We start from the raw sequence: 21,078 nt of genomic DNA, 5'->3' as shown, positions 1-21,078 counted from the left end.
TCCCTACAGTAAAACCATTCCCTCAGGAATAATGTTGAAATTCTTATATGACGGCAGCACAATGTGAATTTATGTACGCAAGTGTTTGGATGACTTCATCACTTTGAAGACATGGGTGTTCTAAGAAATCTGTTTAACATGTATTTATTTATGTTTGTGTTTATAACCATGGAGAATTGGCCCACTTGTGTCATACATGCAGAGTGTTGTTATTGCAGAAATCACATTCCTCCCTAAACGTGAGTGCAAAACTGTTTCAACTAAAAATGTGTTACCTTCACACTTCTGTGAGGTCTCACTCTGTTTGTGTCCAGCTGGGCATTTACACTCATAGGATCCCACTGTGTTGATACAGTTACCACCTTGGCACAGACCAGGTATAGCTTGACATTCATCCACATCTGCAAAGAATGAAATGTATTTGGTTTAAAAAGATCCACAAATCCACCTTATTATTCTAGTATTTCTGAGTAAAATTAAAATAATAGGAATTAAGAGAGTAATTTAAGTAAATAGGAGTAAATGACTAAAATATTACAGTACTACATTACAACAGGTGTTCGCTTTGTAAAATCTTAGAATAATCTTAGTATAACCTGGTAAAAGTGATTCCTGCTGCTACAAACAACTAAAATTTGTGAGTGGCCACAGCAATAAGTGTTTAATTATACTATAGTACTACCACAAGCAAATGAAGCATTACCGACTTTCCAGTAAATCCATGGAATGTTCAAAGTATCATTAAGTTTACAATCACAACACCAGAATATCCATAGGTCATTAAGAAGTGATTGGCAGCAATCTGCGTCAGCAATACCCCTTACAGTGAAGAAGAAGGAGGTAGTTTTTTTCCCCGTGCAGAAGATTGGCAGGCTTTCTGCAGACTCAGCTCCCATTTACTTATTGGTGACTGACCCTGCAGTAACTCTGAATTGCCACTAGACAGTGACTGCTCTGGGATATGTCCTCTGCGGAGTGATGATACTGCTGCTAATATCAGCCCTCTAATCTCATTTAAATGAGCTATCTTACGGATTGGCTATTAATATGTTTGGAGAGGAAAGCTCCTTTTATTGCTAGGTCTTCCAGAGTAAAGTACACTTTCATGTTTTCACTGCAGAATAATGTCATGAACAGGGAACCACTGCCTCTATTAATTCTGTAATAGAGTACAGGCAGTCCCCAGGTTACGTTCAGGATTTATTCTTAAGGTTTGTTCTTAAGTTGAATTTGTATGTAAGTAGGAACTGTATATTTTATAATTGTAGCTCCAGACAATTTTTTTTGTTCCAGTGGCAATTGGAAACACTGGAGATTATCTTTTTTTTGCTGTAGTGGGACCAAGGATTATCAATTAAACGTCATTACAGACACCTTACAGCTGATCATTGCAGCCTGGGACTACAATAAAACTTTCAGAGATCTTCACCAGAGGTCACAGTGGGCAGAGGGGTCCGTCTATAACAAGGGGTCGTCTGTAAGTCGGTGTCCTTAAGTAGGGGGCAGCCTGTATTTGTTTCCTAGAGACATTAAGAATTGTTCCTAAAGACACAATTATATTTTTTCACACTTACCAAATAAATGCAGACAGTTAAAGGCAGGTTTAACTTTAGAAACTTGGATAGTGTGAGCAGACTTATGTATCTTTAGTTGTAAATGTCTGTTAAACTTCTTATACTAGAGACAAAGCTAAATACAATTTTTCACTGCAGCCAAATATGCTTGTTGAGGGGAATATAAAGACTAATGTAAAAATAAGTTATTCCTCTAAAGATGCAATTGTGAAACTTACACAGGATTTGAGGACCAGTGCATTTGGAGCCCTTGAATATAACCAGATGTAGAGAACACCAGGAGGATTACGTTTTGGATTACAGCCTCAGCCAAATCTTGGCTGCATTTACACAAAGGTTTCTCTGTTTGTAACCTTCCGCTAGAAAATTAAGGCAGCATGTACTCATTAACTACAGAATTAACATGGTTTTGGTAGGTTCAAGACTTTCTGTACTATGTGGGGTATTCATAATCTAAGAGCTTCTTTTAAGATTTCATGTTTTTCTCATGGAAAATTGAAAAATTTTAAAGATACAGAGCTCATATTATTTGTCATCAGGTATATTTATCTCTTACAGTACTTACAGATTTTCTTCAGGAATTGCTATTAATGTCCTACCCACACCTTTCGGCCATCAAAAACAGAGCACAAAATAGGAAGCAGTTGGGTCCATGTCCCTGTAGCGTCTGAGTGCTATTAATGCATCTTCGGTTCCCAATCAAAGTAAAAGTAGCTGAGCTGTAGTTACACCTTCCAGCCACTACAGAAGCATTTGTTTATGTGTTGCCAAATGGCAAATTTCGGACATATCAGGGTTCCCCAAGACTAAATAACAAAAACTAAACGGTTAAAATACTGTAGCTATCTAGTCTCCTAGCAAAGTTTCCAACAAAAAACCTACCAGACCTACTGTTCTCAAACTGCTAGGTAAATAATTCTGCTTTAGTGCTTTGAATTTGCTAAATCTAAGAGTCCAGATCAGTAACAAGCACTTTCATCCCTGCTTTTTAAGATTATCAAGTGTACTGCTTTGCTAAACTTAAATCTGTTAGTGAACCACATCATGTTGTAATACCCTATGTTTCCAAATCAAACATCGTGGGATAAAAATCAAGAAAGAGAACAAAGATTGGTCAGAAAGGCCAGAAAACATAATTGGTTATTTCCTTTCCGATTGAGGGGATGTCTGACTGATGCATATCTAGGAATAGAAAATATGTAAGAATTTTGCCAATAGTAAACCCCTTAATCATAATCCTAAAGGGGCTTATAATCCAGGATCATCTGTGACCATTCCAGAATCAAAAATTAAGACTCACTTGAAAGCTCCATTCCAAAAGGCCTTTTCTAGTATTGTATGATATGAATTAGTTGTATAATGTCATGAAAGCAGAGAGCTCAGCACTAAAGTCAAGCTCTCCTGACCTGGGACAGCTTTTTTGAAGTTATCTACGTCCTTGTGTCCACAGATGTCAGTAGCCAGCTGAGAGGAAGATCAGAGGAGGGAAAAGCTGATCTTCAGTGCCAAGCTCTCCACCTCCCAAATCACTTCAAAGTTGATTTTTTATGATAACACCACACTGGACCATGAAATAAACGTGATCTGGAAGGTGTAAATTAGCTTGATAAGGTACTGGTAGTTGGAAGACTACTATCATGCTACCTGTATGATCAATTAATATGTATTAGGTGATAAAATAGGAATTGGTATGATTAACCCATGGAAAGTTTAAGGTCCCTATTTATGTTTCTTTTTACAGTATTAACTACAGGGAAAATAGTACATGTAGTCCTTATGGACTAATTTAGTATCCTCCTAATAGATTCAGTAATTATTCTTCTAGTTACAGAATATTAGTATGTACAACACAAAGTTAAGCCTTATGCACAAGACCATAATTTTTCCTGTTCTGTATATAGAGCTGTATTTTGGCTACAGGACCCGTATAAGCATGTATGGTGCCATAACTGTACCATAGCCATATAAAACATGGTGGGCTGTCAAATAATGGCTGGCTGAAAGACGCACCTCCAACTAGTGGTCTCCCTGGATACTGCACGTACATACATACATGCTACCCGTATTTTAAACATTCCTGTAGACATTCCTATAGACATAAAAAATAGGACATGCTATTTTTTTACTTCTTGCTCATGGTACGGTATGTTGCACAATACTGCCAATAAAATGGATGCCCTTATTGACAACTTTAATGAATGGTACTGTATGTTACACGTACATAGGTCTGTTCTCATATACTCGTGTGCACTACTTATTCTGGTACAAGTCAATTACCTTTTCATTGCTGGAAGGTTATATTAATTCCTAAGATGTAGCTAGAAATATCCTCTTCCTCTATAAAGTATGCCAAAAAAAAGGTCCAAAAAGCATGGCGTCAACATTAATGTTATGTTCAAGGTTTCTTTATACATGACAGAAGGACTATGAATTAGGAATACCTTAAAGGGGTTGTCCCATTTCAGCAAATTAATGTTATAGATTGTATTATAAAAAGTTATGCAATTTTCCAAAATACTTTCTGTATCAATTCCTCATAGTTATCTAGATCTCTGCTTGCTGTCATTTTATAGAAATATCTGAGTTTACTTCCAGTGGACAAAAATTTGACCATGGTCACACAGGTGCACGGCTCGTTAGTATCATACAGAGAGTGCACCTGTGTGACCATGGTCAGATTTCTGTCCACTGGAAATAAACAATGAAGCTTTCTATTAACCCCTTAAGGACGCAGCCATTTTGTAGCTTAAGGCTCAGCCCGATTTTTTGGATTCTGACATGCGTCGCTTTATATGGTTATAACTTTTGAACACTGTTACTTATCAAAGCGATTCCGAGACTGTTTTTTCCCCACATGTTGTACTCCATTTTAGTGGTAAATGTTGGCTGATAAGTTTTGCGTTTACTTACAAAAAAAAGGAAATATGATAAATTTTTTTAAAAATTTGCCATTTTCGAAATTCAAAATCATTGCGTTTTCAGGCAGATAGATTTACCACCTAAATAAGTTGCTGAATAACATTTCCCATTTGTCTACTTTACATTTTCATAATTTCTGAAATGTTTGGATAATTTATTTTGATGTCACGCGGCTTACAAAAAGAATATCGCTTTTCCGGATTTTCAGAATTGACTATTTTGGGGATAAATACAGTTTTAAATGAAATTTTACATATTTAGCATCAAAACCCCCTATATAACCAACCCATTTTCAAATCTGCACCCCTCAAGCTATCAGAAACCGCTTTTACGAAGATTGTTAACCCCTTGAGATCTTCATAGTAATTGAATCAAAATGGAGGTGAAATTTAGAATGGTCAAATTTTGTCGGTTATACGTTCATTTAGCACTAAAATTTACACATTTCCAAAATATAAAAAGAGAAAACCCACCATACAATTTGTTCTGCAATTTCTCCTGAGTACAAAGACCCCCCACATGTGGCCATTACTTGTGTTATGGGTGCACAGCGAGACGCAGAAGGGAAGGAGCACCCTACAGCTGCCAGGATTTTAGTTTCCTCATTGGCCCCTTTTGAAGGCTATAAAATTTTCGCTTTTTCGTTATTGGGGCCATGTGATGCCATTTTTTTTGCGCGATGAGATGCTTTTTCCATTGTTACCATTTTGGGGTTGGTATCACCTATTGTTGAAAATTTAGGAACTTTCTTTGAGGGCAGGAGTAGAAAAGCATCAATTCTGTACTGGATTTTTTACTCTTTTTTTTTTTGGTGTTCACCGTATAGACTAATAATCATGTTATCTTTATTCTATGGGTCGATACGATTATGGGGATACCAGACTTGAATATATTTTCTTACGTTTTACTAAATTTGTCAAACAAAACCCTAATGTGGGGAAAAATCTATCATTTTTGCATTGCCATCTTCCAAGTGGCATAACATTGTTAGTTTTTTGGCTACGGAGCTGGTTGATGGCTTATTTTTTGCGGGACATGTTGTACTTTGCACCAGTATCATGTCGGAGTACACATGGTTTTTTGATCACATTTTATAGCATTTTTTGTGGGATTGAATAGCTAAAAATCATAATTTTTGGAAGGTTTATAGCAGTTTTTTTTACGGCGTTTATCGTGGGGGTTCAATAATGATTTACTTGTATTCTACGGGTTGTTACGGACGCGGTGATACTATATATGTGGGGTTTTTGTTATGATTTAGACTTTTTTGGGGTTATATGTCTCTTTATATGTTATGGGGCTTATGGGCATTTTTATTGATTTATTACTTTATTTTTTATTGAATAACATTTTTTTTTTTACTTTTTCACTTTTTCCACCATGGGAAATGACCAAGCAATCATCTGATTGCTTGTTCATGATAATACTCTGCAATAATCATGTATTGCAGAGTATTATCAGTGTCAGCCTATGCACTTGCATAGGCTGGCACTATGCCAGTAAGATGACGTCACAGACGCCATCTTACTGGCAGTGCCTGCAGGCAGTGCTGGGGACCAGATCGGACCCCAGCACTTCCATAGCAGCGATCGGTGCCCCCCGAAAACGGTTCGGGGGGGCCGATCGTGGGGGAAAGACACCCCAGAGACATGTTAGATGCCGCGGTCGTGCTGACCGCGGCATTTAACGGGTTACACACCCGCGATCGGAGCCGACTCCGACCGCGGGTGTTACACTGGGGTGCCGGCTATTAGTTACAGCCGGCACCCCGTGTTTCCCGATGCCGGTTCGGCTCTGATCCATAGCCGAGCCGGCATAAGCGCCGTGGCGGATATATCCGCCACTGAGCGCTAAGTCACTGCGCTCCGTGGCGGATATATCCGCCACGGAGCGTGAAGGGGTTAAATGACATCAAGCAGAGATCTAGAAAACTATGAGGAATTGATACAGAAAGTATATTGGAAAGTTGTATAACTTTTTTATAATACAAACAATAATATTAATTTGCTGTAATGGGAACACCCCTTTAAGGTGACTAGCATTAGCGTTCATGTTTTAGATCTAACGTTTTGCTGGCTAGTTTCTTGTCTATGGGTAAAAACCTTTAGACGCAGTCACACAGAAATGACATTTCCAGGCGTGTGATTATTGGCCAGTTCCTGCCACTCAGTAGGTGGGGGAAAGAGAAGTCTAAACAACACTCAATTTGCTTTGATTAGTAGAGCAATTAACTACATATTTTCTAAGACATCACAAAAGTTTGTGGTTTCACATGGATTTACTTAAAATGGCAGTAAATGGGAAACTTTCATGTGTTGTTTGGGGTAAAAAACCATCATTAACTTGTAAATTACTTGTTTAACTTTCCTTTCCTCAAATGTTATAAAGTAAATCTCAGTTCACACTACTGCTCTGTTCAGTTTAGGCTATATTCACACGAACGTATGGGGGACGTATATACGGCCGATGTATATACAGCATATATACTTCTCCCATACACGGCAATGGGTGCACGGTGCCCACATGTGCGGCAACGTATCGTTCCGTAGCCGAGAGAAAGATAGGACATGTCCCCCCTCCTCCTCTCCCCGGAGCCGACGTGAGCCTGCCGTGCTGTGGTACGGCGGGCACACGTCTGTGTGAATGTAGCCTTAGTTTGGCTTCCGTTGCTTTGTGCCTAATGCACGGTTCTAACTCTCAATATGTCAAGTTTTCTTGGGATCTATTTCAAATTTCATACCTTTTTATAATGGGAACTTAAAGGGCAGAGGACACCCAGAAGACATCAACACTATATTCACATGGGGTATCTGTGATTATCACAAAAACATTCTTACAAAATAAAAGAATAGGAGGTTTGGGAGCCAGCACACCAAAACAAACAATATGATATCAAGCAAAAAAGAATATTCTCTTAACATTTTTCATATCCATATTAAACCCATCCAAATATAAAATTAATTTATAAAACACAAGTTTGAGTGTTTGAAAATATAAATATCAAGTAAAAAAGATAACAATTGACACCAAGGATCTGCATGTAACAAAGGAACTTTGTAATTATATGTTTAGAATAAATACCAGAAACAAAATGGCTCCAATATAGAGAAAAAAGACAGTAGGCATATGTATTGTAATAAGGTACCTTGGCAAGCTCCAGTTCGGATATTTGGAATAAATCCCCTGCGGCATGGGTGTGGTTGAGCAGGACACATCTCACAGGGGTGACCCCAGGCACGACCAATAGTAGCACAGCACAATGTCTTTGTGCATACAATGCCACTAATCTGTCCTTGACACATTTGATTGTTGATTTGTGTGAAACATGGTCCAGTACGGTAATCTAAAACATAAAGAAGAAAAACAATGATGTTTGTCAACAGTCTTTGTGCTCATGGTCCACAAAATTATAAATAGAATCTCATAGACTGTAATCTTTTGCGAGCAAGACCCTTACTCCTACGTTCCATAAGGCTGTTTGTACTCTGTAATGTTTTATTTTATTTGTATAAGATATTTGTATAATTTCCCTATGATTTGTAAAGTGCTACAGAATATAATCGCACTATATAAATAAAGATTATTATTATTATAATATATTATCAAGACCAGATTGTGAGAATCCTATACAGCACTCCCACATATCAGCTGTTTTTAGCAACTGATACTAGGAGAAAGTAGACAGCTCCATTCTCTGTCACCAGGTTGTTGTAGAGGTGGTCCTTATAATTTTAAGAGGAGTTTAGCTGCAGTGACAATGGGAATGGAGCAGTGTGCTTCCTGTTTCCTTCTGTGTTCCTAAGGTGCTAAGAACAAGGAGGCAGAAGAGACACAGAGTTGTCAATCAAAATATTGGGGTGTGATTCACTGGCAGCCTGGGAGAGAGAAGAGTCAGAGCCAACAGACATAAGTCAGGAAAGCTAAATTGCATTTCAGTAAAATGGCTGTAATTAAGGTACAGTGCCTCACTAGCAGCTAATTTTAGGTGTCTTTGGGGGGACTTGTAACCCTGTATCAGCAGGCATTATTAGTCAGGGTGGTAAAATTTTGGTGACAGGTTTTCTTTAATCATTCAGCTCTGGAAAGAGATTATACCATCCATTGACTTTCCATAAATAGTTAAGAAGACTACTAATTAAGGCCACCATGTAGGTGTGTAGAAACTTATAGCCATGGATTGTCCACTGGGCGTGGTTTTCCTTATCCTATCCTTGAAAACTTATTTGCATATTTTCCAGGTATTCCCTAGTGGAGCATCCATGGCTATAAGTCTCCACACACCTACCCGATTGCCTTAGTTGGCAGTATCCGTAAGCAGAATTCACTTCCGGACCCTATTCAAGAGTCTCTCAAACAGCCAAACCAGTTTCCTATGCTCTACTGAAGAGACCCAACCTGGTTGAAACAGTGCTGTCTACAGTTGGGTGTCTGTTCCTTCTGGAATGGTTTGGTTTTAACCCTGCATCATGTCATAAGGCTTCTTATAGGTCATGCTTGATGTCAAGGGAGCTGCCTTACAAGGTAGATAAAATAGGCATGACTTTACTTATCCCATCCTGTAAAACATATTTGCATATTTTTCATAAATAGTTAAGGCATTTGAAGCATTGTCAGGTTCCTTAATCTCTCAGATGTCAGTGAAGGACAGGACAGAAAGCTGATTTAAACAAACTGCTTTTATAAGAAAGAAAGGTGGGGATAAAAGAAGGAATTTTGTTTAATATATTCCAGGTTTTACTATTATCATCTGCATGATTTTTTAGCTATTCTTTCATCTGAAAATATCTTTCAAGCTGTTATATCTCCTATCTGATACTATGTTACTGAATCTTAAATACTAGAATTTTCTAAAGCTTATGGACAGCATCCAACAAAAACATTGGAAATTTAATGAATAGGAAAAGATATAAATGCAAGTGGCTGGTATGTCTCGTATATATATTTTATTTTTCTTAATCAAGAGAAAGGAATTTTAAGTGGCTGTTAGACATTGCATTTGTCCTATGTCTACTAATGCAGTTCCTCTTGTCTCATAAGAACTTCACGGAAAGGAGTTAGTCTAAGCAGGAAAAGCCCTGGAGAAAACTACAGGGGAGGGGGGTTGTTGCGCTTTCCTGCTATCAGTTCACCATGGTAGCAATTCCCAGGGCTGTATTAATTGGGTAGTAAAATATCCCAGATGTAGAAGCAGAGTAATTCCCTCACAGTTTCCCTCTCCCCTCAATCAGTGTCTAACACTGAGCTCATGCCATTGAGAAATTATGGTATAGGAATCTGTGACCATGTCTAGGCTGCTGAGGCATACACTAGGCTAGCACATCTGGGATCCTTCAAGTGTTTTAACACTAAAACATCATCAGGAATGCAAGAAGAAGTGAATCTTTCTCTTACAGAAGATTGATTGCAACGGAAATATGTCATGTGGTCTATTGTCTTACAATGTTTCCAAATCAATCTTTAAAGGGGTTGGCCATTGTACCTATTTTTTTGTAATTTATGTGTAACTGTGGGGGTCAGGATATAAGGTAATTTACCAATATACATCCATTAAAAGTTCTGCACTGCTTTCTTGAAATGTTAAGTAAAGCCCCAGGTTCACAAATGTCTTTTACTACATCAGCAGCCATTCCTGGTAATAAAATGGCTGTGATCATAAGTGCCCAAGACCAATCTCCCTCTCAGGACCTTATGATAGTATTCATGAAAACAAGATTAAGGTCCTGGTAGGTCGATTAGTCATGGACAGTTAGGTTCCAGCTTGTTCAGATTTACATTGCTTAGCTCAGAGGCTATTTCTTTGATTGTTAGTTTGTCTTAGATCACATCACATGAAGACTTAATCCACTGAAACATACATTGGTGTGGGTTCAAGTGTGACCACCTATGGTTAAGAAGCATTAAATTTCTGTGTTATCTTCAATTTTCTTTCAGTTTCGATTGATTTTTTCCAAGACCACACGTAATCACTTTGTGATACTAATTATTTGTGCCTTCTTCTCTTTGTTGTACTCATTTTTTAAAAGCATTGAGAAAGTATGAGGTGAAAAGGGATTGGGGGGAACAAAATCTGACACATCCATCACCCTCAACAATAATCACTAATATATCTTTTAACGTTATCATTGCAGTCATCCTCAGAACAGGCCCAGACATAGTCTATCTAGGATATTCTGTACACAGAGCAATATGCTTGCATTATATGAACTCAGGTTTGTATGTAAATATGTAGTAAATGCACTTTAAAGGGGTTGTCCGAGTTTGGGAAAAAACTATAGGTGGCTGGGAGCGGGCTGCTTAAAACAATAAAGATGTACTTACCTTCTGGTGCCCTCCGGTATCCAGCGCTGCTGTTGCTCTGGTCCGGGCGCTGCATTCAGCTTCCGGCCGGACCCGACAACCTTCCAGCCCCCATACACAATGCTGTGTATAGGGACGGATAGGCGTACCCGGCCACGGCCGGCCGGAGCGACAGCAGCGCTGGATACCGGAGGGCACCAGAAGGTAAGTACATCTTTATTGTTTTAAGCAGCCTGCTCCCGGCCACCTATAGTTTTTTTTCGGAACTCTCGGACAACCCCTTTAAAATTGCTCAGAAAAAAACTAAAGATAGAGTTAATGGTGATCTTCCCTGTATTTTAATTATAAAATCTTCTAGATGCCTTAGTCATTGTAAATAAACAAATACAGGGGGAGGTTTATCACACCAGTCATGATACTTCATCTGTAGCTCACTATGCATACCTATTGGTTAGCGTCTTCAAGGCATAAGACAAAAAGCATAGGTTTGTACCCATATTTTTCTTCATGTTGACAGTTTTGAGGAATTCACAATGGTCCTTAACTTAAAAAAAAACACTAGTAACTGAGGAACTGAATATACTGTAAGTTATGTTCCTGTCTCTATTTTCTATATGTATAATAATGGTGTCTCCATATGTCCAAACACACTCTTTGACAACTTGCAAGGGCACTATGAAGTAAGTGTGGCATGTCACTGATGGAAATCAGACCTGGAGTTATTTGAGCTCTGTATGACATAAGAGCAATTATCCATGTCTTTGTTCTAGAGTGTAAAATAAATACACTGAGGGCTATTTACATTTATGCTGAGACAGATCAATCAGCATTCATGGGCCCCCAGCAATAGAAGAGAAATAAAATCATCTGTTACTGATCTTTTGAACATTTTTTTCTGTGCATAAACATTTCAGTAAGGATTTGCAGTAGAGAATCATATTGGTTTCTATATGTGGCTGATCACCAGCAGTCAGTTAGATACCCCTCATGATGCTGAAGATATTGCAGAATCGATAATAGCATAATAGTAGGATATGAGGTTGATGGCAGTGAATTTCTATATAACTGCTTCAAAACAGATGGTTCTGGCAGTGCTCACAACATTGTTGCTTTTTCAAGCTTTTTGGGTGCCAGTACCCTGGTGGTTAACCTCCATACCACCACAGAGTGTACACAAGAGCCAAGAACCAAAACCTAAAATCTTACACATAAAACTACAATGTCTAAATCTCATAGTTATTCTAGCCTCATGTTACATGTTTATTTGTCAGTTTTGATGCGATTGGTTCAAAAACTTGAATGTCAGTAAGATATTATACAGATACATGCAGGGGAAAAAAAACTCTTGTTCTGTAGATGAAAGACATGAAGGTTATGACAGAGATTCTACCTATTTATACATTCCAGATGGTAGATACAGAGGAGATAAGTCATTATATGATGGATTTAAATTGGATCATTATTGGTAATCTTACACGAGCAGAGTTGGCACAAAGTGCAAAAGGTTGGTCACTTCCTATAAAGATGAAAGCATGGTCTATTGTCATGCACTAAGGACTAGATCGTGCATGTGATACTCTACATTGTACTGTTACACATGCTTGTTTTACAGTTTAGTGTATGTTTGTATGCCAGGATAGTAACAGTGCAGATTTGCCTTATCTCATATATTTTTATATGTTCTAAGAAAAATGTTATGGTAGTTTTCTTGGAAATCTGTATTTACATATTTTCGGGGAAATCATGGATTACTCGGAATTAAAAAAACTATTAAACCTTATTGTTTATATACAAATTAAACTTTGTTAAAATATGGAAACTACTACTCAGTAATGCATTTGTTAATGTTATTAATGACTTCTTTCTGTTTTCTTTTGGTAGCACTTTAATGTGATATGGAACAGATATAAATCCGTATGCGTGTATGTGAGTGTATAGTGAATAAACAAGTCTATCGTTTAATTCTGTTAGTACTGTGACTGTTTATGCTAGATGTCAAAGGGACACAATATGTATAAGCATATCTTTTAGTGTAGTTTCTATTGTACAGTACATGTGGTATCACAGTAATAAAAGATTTGTGTGCTGACAATGCATCATTTACAATCTATCATTTATTATATACACATACATTTGCACCATGGAGTAGTCTAAACAGTTTTGAATCTATCATCTTTTTATAATATTCATCCTCCATCCGTCATTCTAATGGTTTATACTATGTTTTCCCATCCAGTCCAACTCATTATTATTAATTGCAATCTATTATGTTGCAAACCTCTGCAGGGTAATGAGCTGAGATATGATTGTCAGCTGCCTATGAATTGACCAGTATTTTTACCTAAAAGACTTCTTACTGACTAGTTCTCTGTTAAACACTCATTCTCCGATAACCTGACATTTAAACAATTGACTCTATATTGTTGCTATTGTTTATCATGAAGGGAGAGGGCACGAGAGGGGACAAGTAAATGGTGAAAGGAGAGAATGTTTCATGAAAAGATAATGGCCATTTGGGAGTTGTTAAAGAAGTCGATAAATATTTTATTGTGAGGGTAAGCATTTACTGATTATAAAATGCAAATAAAATATGAGCAATGATTGGTCAATATGGATTTAATATCTCAATAGACCATTACAACATATACTGTTGACGTCACTTGTGGGCAACTAAATGGCATAATAATGTAAATGCTGGCATACTTGTCCTATGATTGGTAGAGGAACCATTCAGAAACATGCAAGTAATACCATCTCATGTCCTGTTCTCTATTTTGATTTGTTTTGCTTGGCCCACTAGTCCTTGTATATACACAGCTGGTGAGCTTGTTTTGTCTCCTAAAACAAGTCAAGGCTCAAAGACATTCTTCAGGGTTTAAAAAATCCCAAAAGAAAAAAAAAATGAAAGAAACCCTCACTACCAGAGATCATTGACAACACATTCAGCAATAAATATAAACCATATGTGTAAAGTTGCAAATTAAAAGGGCAACATGCCTATCTGTAGTAATAAAGTTACAGCCTGTGTTTTCCACAATGTTGTGCACTAATGAGTTGTGTCCTATTAGTTCTATTGCACTCTCGGGACTAAAGCTAGATGACACAAAGTCTAGTCTACACCTCCCATTAGCAAAAAGTATGCTTGGATTTAAACATATGGACTACAGTGTTCCCCTTTCCGTGCCCCAAGATATGATGTCAGCACAATGGAATGCACATCACCATTCAGCAGAACTAGCTACAATGAAGCTAACCCAGAAAGGTTTTCCTTATGCAGCCAAAGATTGCTAATGTTTACTTTCCAATATGTTTTCAGAAGTACAATGTCCCACTAAATAAGAGATGAGAAAAGTTTCGCCATGGTGCATTTAGAAAGGCAAATTCTTTCTGTTGAGATTAGCTTATCCTATGGTTTATGCAGGTCAATATGCTTTGGCTAATGTAACAAACAGCAGCAGGGTATTACCGCAAGCCTGGGGAGAAAATATCACAGTGAGATGGGAAAGACACACTTCAGACCACTGACTAATCAATTTCCTGAGAGTCAGAATTACAGTCCGAAGGTCAGCTGCTGGTGTCCACATGCCTTCCTATGGGGGCTTTGTATAAACAGGCTTCTTTCTCGCCCTGCCTGATGACAATACCACATTGCAGCTTCTTTTCTGCGTAGGGGTTGTGGTTGTGGAAGGAGGAGACAGAAATTTTAACAGCAGTGTTTGCAAAAACACTACAAAAACACACGTTGTATAATCTACAGACATATGTACAGCATGCTTTCTTTGGCTCTTTTTCAAACAGCCCTTTCGTATTAATGAATTGCTGTATCTTGACATGTGCTTGTATCAGCCTTTTGATTCCCAAAAAATTGGACTATAAACCCTTTTGCTGCCAAGAAAAGGTTTTGATTAATCAAAATATGTAAGAAATTGGAAATGGCTGTACAAAAGTCTTGCCTTATTTACATAAAATATAATCAATGTCGTGCACAGTCTAAAGAGAATACATAAGAGTGTAGTCGGATCTGCAGGCACCGTGTTACAGAGAACGTGAAGATAAGTATAGTTTAATATATTTTTATATTCAAAGATTAAGAAATGCTTTTCATTTATTAGTGTAAAGAAGCTCTGTGCTCTACATACTGCAAAGTCAGGGAGGTGGTGCCTTCATGGATAAGGGGGCCTATATTCTATCAATCTGCTTGCAGAGATAGGTGTCAACCACCAATTGTACAATTTTCATGGCATCAAACCATTGCAAAAAAAGCAATATAACTAAATGACCAAAATTCTATATAGAAAAAAGATGTGAATTATGCACAGAGCTTGTAAAAACAAACAAATGAAAATCCAATGTATGTCAGTAGAGTTGTGTCTTCACTTATTTTCTCTATAACTGTAAGTTTGGGCTTTTATTTTGTGACTGAGAAATGTGAAAAGCATTTTTTTACTTGTTACTTATGTGTTTTAATAAAGCCATAACTCTCAATAGGTATTGTTTATATGTGTGTTTATTTCCTCACCTAAAAGTACTCAAATGTAGTTTTTCTTACTTTTTATATTAGCAAAAATCATAAATGGCTATCTATTTTAGGATTTCCATTTAAAGCATTTTTGTCAGTACTCTTCAGTTCACTTATTATAAAATGGAAAGAAGCAGCTACCCATCCCTCCAAAACAAATCCATTTACTTCTATTATAAAAATTGTCTTATATATGCTACCTGGGAACCAATGTAGACTGATACTCATTTTCTTGTGGTCTCTTCCATGAATTGGGAGTACCCAAAGGGCAGAACTTAACCATTTTATACTATGTCAAGCAAGTTATAGCTCTATAGCTTGTTATATTTCTTGCATTTAAAGATATTTTGTGTATTTTGTCAGTTAAAATGAACATGTTTGACCCTATGGAAAATATAAAATCCATTAAATACCTTAACTGAACCAACTCTATCTCTTGAGGATCTCAGTCTAAGGTCAAATATTTGTGGACAGAGCAGCAAGTGAAAAGAGCAACATTATCAAATTAAAAATAGGGTGAAATAAAGGACACAAAGTTATGAAAAGAACATTAGGATAAAGGATCAAATGGAGTGGAGAGTTTTTGGCAATCACTTAACAATTTTATAGGAATTACAGGGCAAAGGGGATGCAAATTTTAGAACTGAGTCTGAGCTTTTAAAGGCAAAGATAAATTGATGCTTTTAAGTGCAATTTAAGTGAAAGGAAACATGTCTCCATGAAAATGCAAAATACCTTTCCATTTATCGGTTTATATTCCGGCCCTTCTTTGCTGAGGAACCGTGGGGCACTGCTATCAGTAGGGCAGTCAATGATAGATAGCACTGCCTCCTTGACTTTTCACCATAGATAAAAAGGTACAAATAAATGACAAATAATACTGATTACTGCCACAAAGCCATATATTTATCTGCTCAGCTCTTCCATCTGCATGTCATCCAGCCTAGAAATTGGATTATACTTCCTATATTACAGGCTCCCTTTACGTGTCTCACAGGCTAAAAAATAAATGCCACTCATATGTTGTGATGGGCCTCATCATTTCACCATTTTTTGCCTCATTTAGGTTTTCATCTGAAAATGAGTCATTAATATACAAACTGTTATAGCTATGAGGACATCCTGTCTTGGAGTGAGAAACGATCCATAATATTGGAAATGTTACATTCCTAAATGGGTCAATTATTTTAAAACAAGAACAAAGAGGTGCAAGATGTCTGTAAAGGTTTGTGCAGAAATGTGTTGCCCAGTATGGTTTTAACATCCTGTTGTGGTCAAATTGCAATGAACTGGCAAATGGTTTCGTGTACAGTTTAAGTAAAAAGGATTGCTTTATGGCCGACACACACAAGGTGCTTTGGGGGGCTTTTATGTGAAAAATGTGCAGCAGCTAGACAATATTTGTAAGCGAATTTGACTGTATGAGCACTAAGAATCCACTGAGGAAGAAGCAAGTATCTGCTTGAAAAAACATTTCTGGATGTGAACAGCTAATAAACTGAAGGGTAAAATGTATATGTAAATTGTATATGCACATTCTCCATTTAATATTATTTAATAGTTTTTTTTTTCCACAGGCTATTTTACATAAGTAAGAGCCCTTCTGGACATTTATAACTATGCCCCATGCTGCATCAATGTATGAAGAGAAGCTCGTGAGATCATCACTACATTTATCAACTTCCATATTGTATTAGCTTTTGAATAGAGATGCTCACACAAAAAGGCTTAGTATCCATATTTCTGTGTACCAATAATTGTTTATTAGCATATATTTTAAATATTTACAAATTCCATGATCAAATGACTACTGTTCTTGGGATCTCAATAGCAATATATTCATAATAAAACCACATCCGTGAAGAGTTAGCCCCCAAGAATCAGGTTTTAAAGGTCTATCCAACAGTTACATTTGAATGATTTTCTGGTCAACCCTTTTACTTGTAGTCATGTATAGTATAATAGACACACTTCTTATGTATATTGGAGTTTATTCTTTGAAGAAAAATATATTAATGTCTCTTCGATTAGAGATCATTTACCAAAACATTTGTAGAATCAGTAATTTATTTTTTGGCACATTACTTGGGGCACATGTTTGGCTTGGCTATTTCTTTAATTTTTGAGACTTGTGCTCATATGCGACTATTTTTGCACCCAAAGCTGCCTTTCAAAGTTCACCATTGTCTAGTTTTCTGCAGTGTTCCCTGAGTTATCACCTTAATCCAGTTGTGAATGTTGCGACTTTTTTAAAAAGTTGCAAAAAGGTCACAAATTTTTGCGCAAATCTATGGCTGCCCCTGACAAGATGTAGGAATTTTCTTAGGACTGTTTGCGAGTTTTGGAGACTTTTTGGGACTTTTGTTTTGAATAATTGCAAATTCACTACAGACCAAACGCCACATGTATCAATAAGGAAAAAATGTTAAGTTACATCTGATCAGCAGGAAAGTCAAGAAAAGCCAGAATTATGATACATGTGTCCCAATGACTAGATACATACACATATATATATATATATATATATATATATATATATATATATATATATATATATATAGTGCATTATAGAATATTTGTCATTACTGCATGAAAAAAATTACCTCTTTCACATTGAGGTCCAGTAAATCCGTAAACACAGGCACATCTGTTGGGCCCAATGCAACGTCCTCCATTCTGACAACCGTTTTCACATACAGCTATACGGTAAAAATATGAAACAATGTAATATTAATTTTATCATAGCATAATTGTACAATGACATTTCGAATAAACAAAACAATCACCAGATACTGCTTAAGAAAGTAAATCCTTTTAAAGACATTTTGTGCATTCACAAAACATTAATGAGAATTTCATAATAGAAAGAAAGAAATAAGACACCTCCAGTGGTATATGGCAGATTACGTAGTTATACTTAGTATATGTTAATATTTTTAAAGAATTGTTTTTTTAATTTCTTATTCCAATTAAGTCTTCAGTGTTGCTTTAGTTTATATAAGCTTTACATCTGTTTACATCTATGATATTGTAGATATATTTCTTAAAGGGGTTTGGTGTTTTATAGCATTAAAACATTCTACAACATGACACATAAAGTGAAATATTGGTGTTGAATGTGGCTGCAGCCCACCCATTAATCTGGGCCAAATATATACGTTATCTATTAACATTGTGGTTAAATCTGTGGTAGTCAAATCTGCATAAAACGAGTTGATCATCATATGATGTAGGGAAAGTCTGATTGTCTAATTGTTTGAAAGTATCAATATATACATTGTTTTATACACAAAACTCAAACCTTTTTAGACATTTGCTTAAAAACAAATTGTACCCTTTTGTCCAGTTAAGAAAACTGTGTCATGGGTTAAGTACATTAGAAAAATAAAAGTAGATTCAGATGCTATAGGATACAAAATACTATATCTATCCTTTGACTTATAAGAGAATATAAGGGTTTTACGTGGCTAGACTAGACTCAACTTAAGTTTATTTTTTTGGATTAACTAATGATTAACTCCAAGTATAATTTACATTTCTCCTATTAAAATTTTGATATTGAGATATGTTACAATATTTACTACAAATAGTGGGTTAATTTGCTTTTAAAACTATGAGCAAAACATATTTAAGTTAAGTAAAAGCTACAACATTTTTCTACAAAGTTGTAGAATAATACAAACTCAATTCCTTTAATTCATACAGTGACAAAATACTTTAAACTGACTGTGAATTGTACATAAGTAAGACTTAACTTATCACATAGGCAGAATGTCAAACAACACTAGAAATTGTACTGATCCGTGTATATGTGAGAAATTAAACATTTTCAGAGTTTCTGGCCATGGGAAATTGGTATGGAAATGTTCCCAGCCCTTCCCGTCTCTGGTCATGAGAATTTGCAGTCTTTCCTATTATTTTGTGGTACTATTTAACAAATGGTTTCCTTTCTATAAGGATTCCAGGCTTGACAGCACCCCAGATTAATGCCAAGATGAACCTAAAAAAATGCTGTGAAAAAACAGACTTGGATAGTATGATCAAATGAGGATGAAGACTAATTAGATGCCTGAAACTGGCTGCAATCCAAAGCCACTATGACCAGGTTCAGTCCCCACAGGCTCATATGTCTAGTCGAGAGCAGGCTGTAAAAAATGTCAGATATGGAAACCAATTTATTTATATTACACAAAAATGTAATTTATTTAAGCCACTGTACTCTGGAAATATGAGCTACATGTAATAAGTTCTGTGGAATGGGCCATGATACAAGGGACAGGTGCACGGTACATAGGCTTTTACACAGACATTTCCTACTATGTATCCATTTAATTGCCAGGTGTTAACATTCCCTTAAAAATGTTGCATATATATAATTCATAAATAACAGATGTTTTCCTTTCAGAAAAGTTCCGTTACCATATTTCCTTATTTCTTACCTAATTATAATATACTGTATATTAGTTATATACTCTGACCCCAGTAATTCTGAAACTCATAAACTATTTCTATGTCCTAGTGATGGAATAGTTCTGAGACCAGTAATAAACATGACCTAACCATAGTTATCCATCCTACCTTGGAGAAACATGTACATTTTTTGAATAATGAGAGGCTAGCCTAAAAGGGGTTGTTTTAGAAGGTACCCAGAAACCATAAATTCAATGGCCCAGATATATAAAAATTGAGGCAAACGGCCTTAATGCAGCCAGTTTAATATATCTGGGCCAGTGTCCTTACCAAATGTAATCTCTCAACTAAATTGCTTATATCTGCATTAGACATGTGCTGTCCCAGAAAGGTAACTGGTTATAGAACTGAAATGTCAAGCCGTGTTGGACTATTGGAAAGGGGTTGTACTATATTACTCTGTGTACACTGAATAAAGAATCAGTTTGGTGGAGTCTGACTGGGATCCTCAATATTTATAAGAAAATTGGTCCCATTCGACTATTCATATGTAGCATTGAGCACGTGGCAATGGCAATCTTCAGCAGCCCTATAGAAAATAAGAGGAATGCTTGACATGTAGCTCCACCTAGAGCAATCCTTTCTCTTGTGATATGTGGATGTTAAAATAGTCTCCCCATTAGTGCCAACTGTGAAAGCTATTTAAAGTCATTCCACAGGACCATAAATGTGATGAACAAACTAGGCAAATCAATCAAATTCTTGCATATTTCTGAATGAGAATATATATTCCAGAACAAACCAGAGACATTGCCATTTGAAATAATGTTTGTGAAATACTCGTATAGTAGAGAATAAAGGAAATCGTAGAATATAAGAATATATGTACTGTATACATACGTTGTCCACAGTGGGTTCCAGTGTATCCTTTTTGACAGGAACATGAGTCCTCATTGCACGATCCTCCATTCATACAGCGCACATTGCAATTCATAACTAGGTGAAAAAAAAAAAGAATTATGTATTAGTGTTAGTGGGGAAATAGGTGAGAAATGGACAGGCGACATGAAACAAATGTGCTTGAAAGAGGTTGCCTAGTTTGGATTCTTGATGGATATTCCTTTAGATCCTATTATGAGCCACTAGGACCGATAGGGGGCTAAGAGTGACCATCATGCAACAGATCATGTACTGAATATGGCTACAAAGCAGTGTGCAGTATCCCTAATCCATTCTATAGCGTAAATCTCCAAATGAATTGTATACACTGTGTTACATATATCCCAGTGTATCTCACACTAAGAAATTTCCCCATAGACGGAATGCTATAGTAAAGTGAGGGTGAACCTATTACACACG

The 21,078-nt window shown here is 36.6% G+C and overlaps 1 protein-coding gene across 1 annotated transcript in view; it reads right to left on the bottom strand.

Moving 5' to 3' along the window:
* The window catches only part of LOC140067844 (fibrillin-2-like), a 98,689-nt gene that overhangs the window by 38,035 nt on the left and 39,576 nt on the right, over positions 1–21,078 (bottom strand). Inside the window, exons 5-8 of the mRNA XM_072113953.1 lie at positions 20,620–20,715; positions 17,913–18,008; positions 7,639–7,836; positions 276–401 (exon numbers count right to left, since the gene is read on the bottom strand). Coding sequence (XP_071970054.1) covers positions 276–401; positions 7,639–7,836; positions 17,913–18,008; positions 20,620–20,715 — 516 coding nt within the window. The remainder of the gene's footprint in view (positions 1–275; positions 402–7,638; positions 7,837–17,912; positions 18,009–20,619; positions 20,716–21,078) is intronic.

The sequence above is a fragment of the Engystomops pustulosus genome, chromosome 1 (assembly GCF_040894005.1).
Source record: "Engystomops pustulosus chromosome 1, aEngPut4.maternal, whole genome shotgun sequence".
NCBI classification, from domain to species: Eukaryota; Metazoa; Chordata; class Amphibia; order Anura; family Leptodactylidae; genus Engystomops; species Engystomops pustulosus.
The sequence above is the reverse complement of the archived record's forward strand: the minus strand, read 5'-3'. Positions and strand labels throughout refer to the sequence as shown.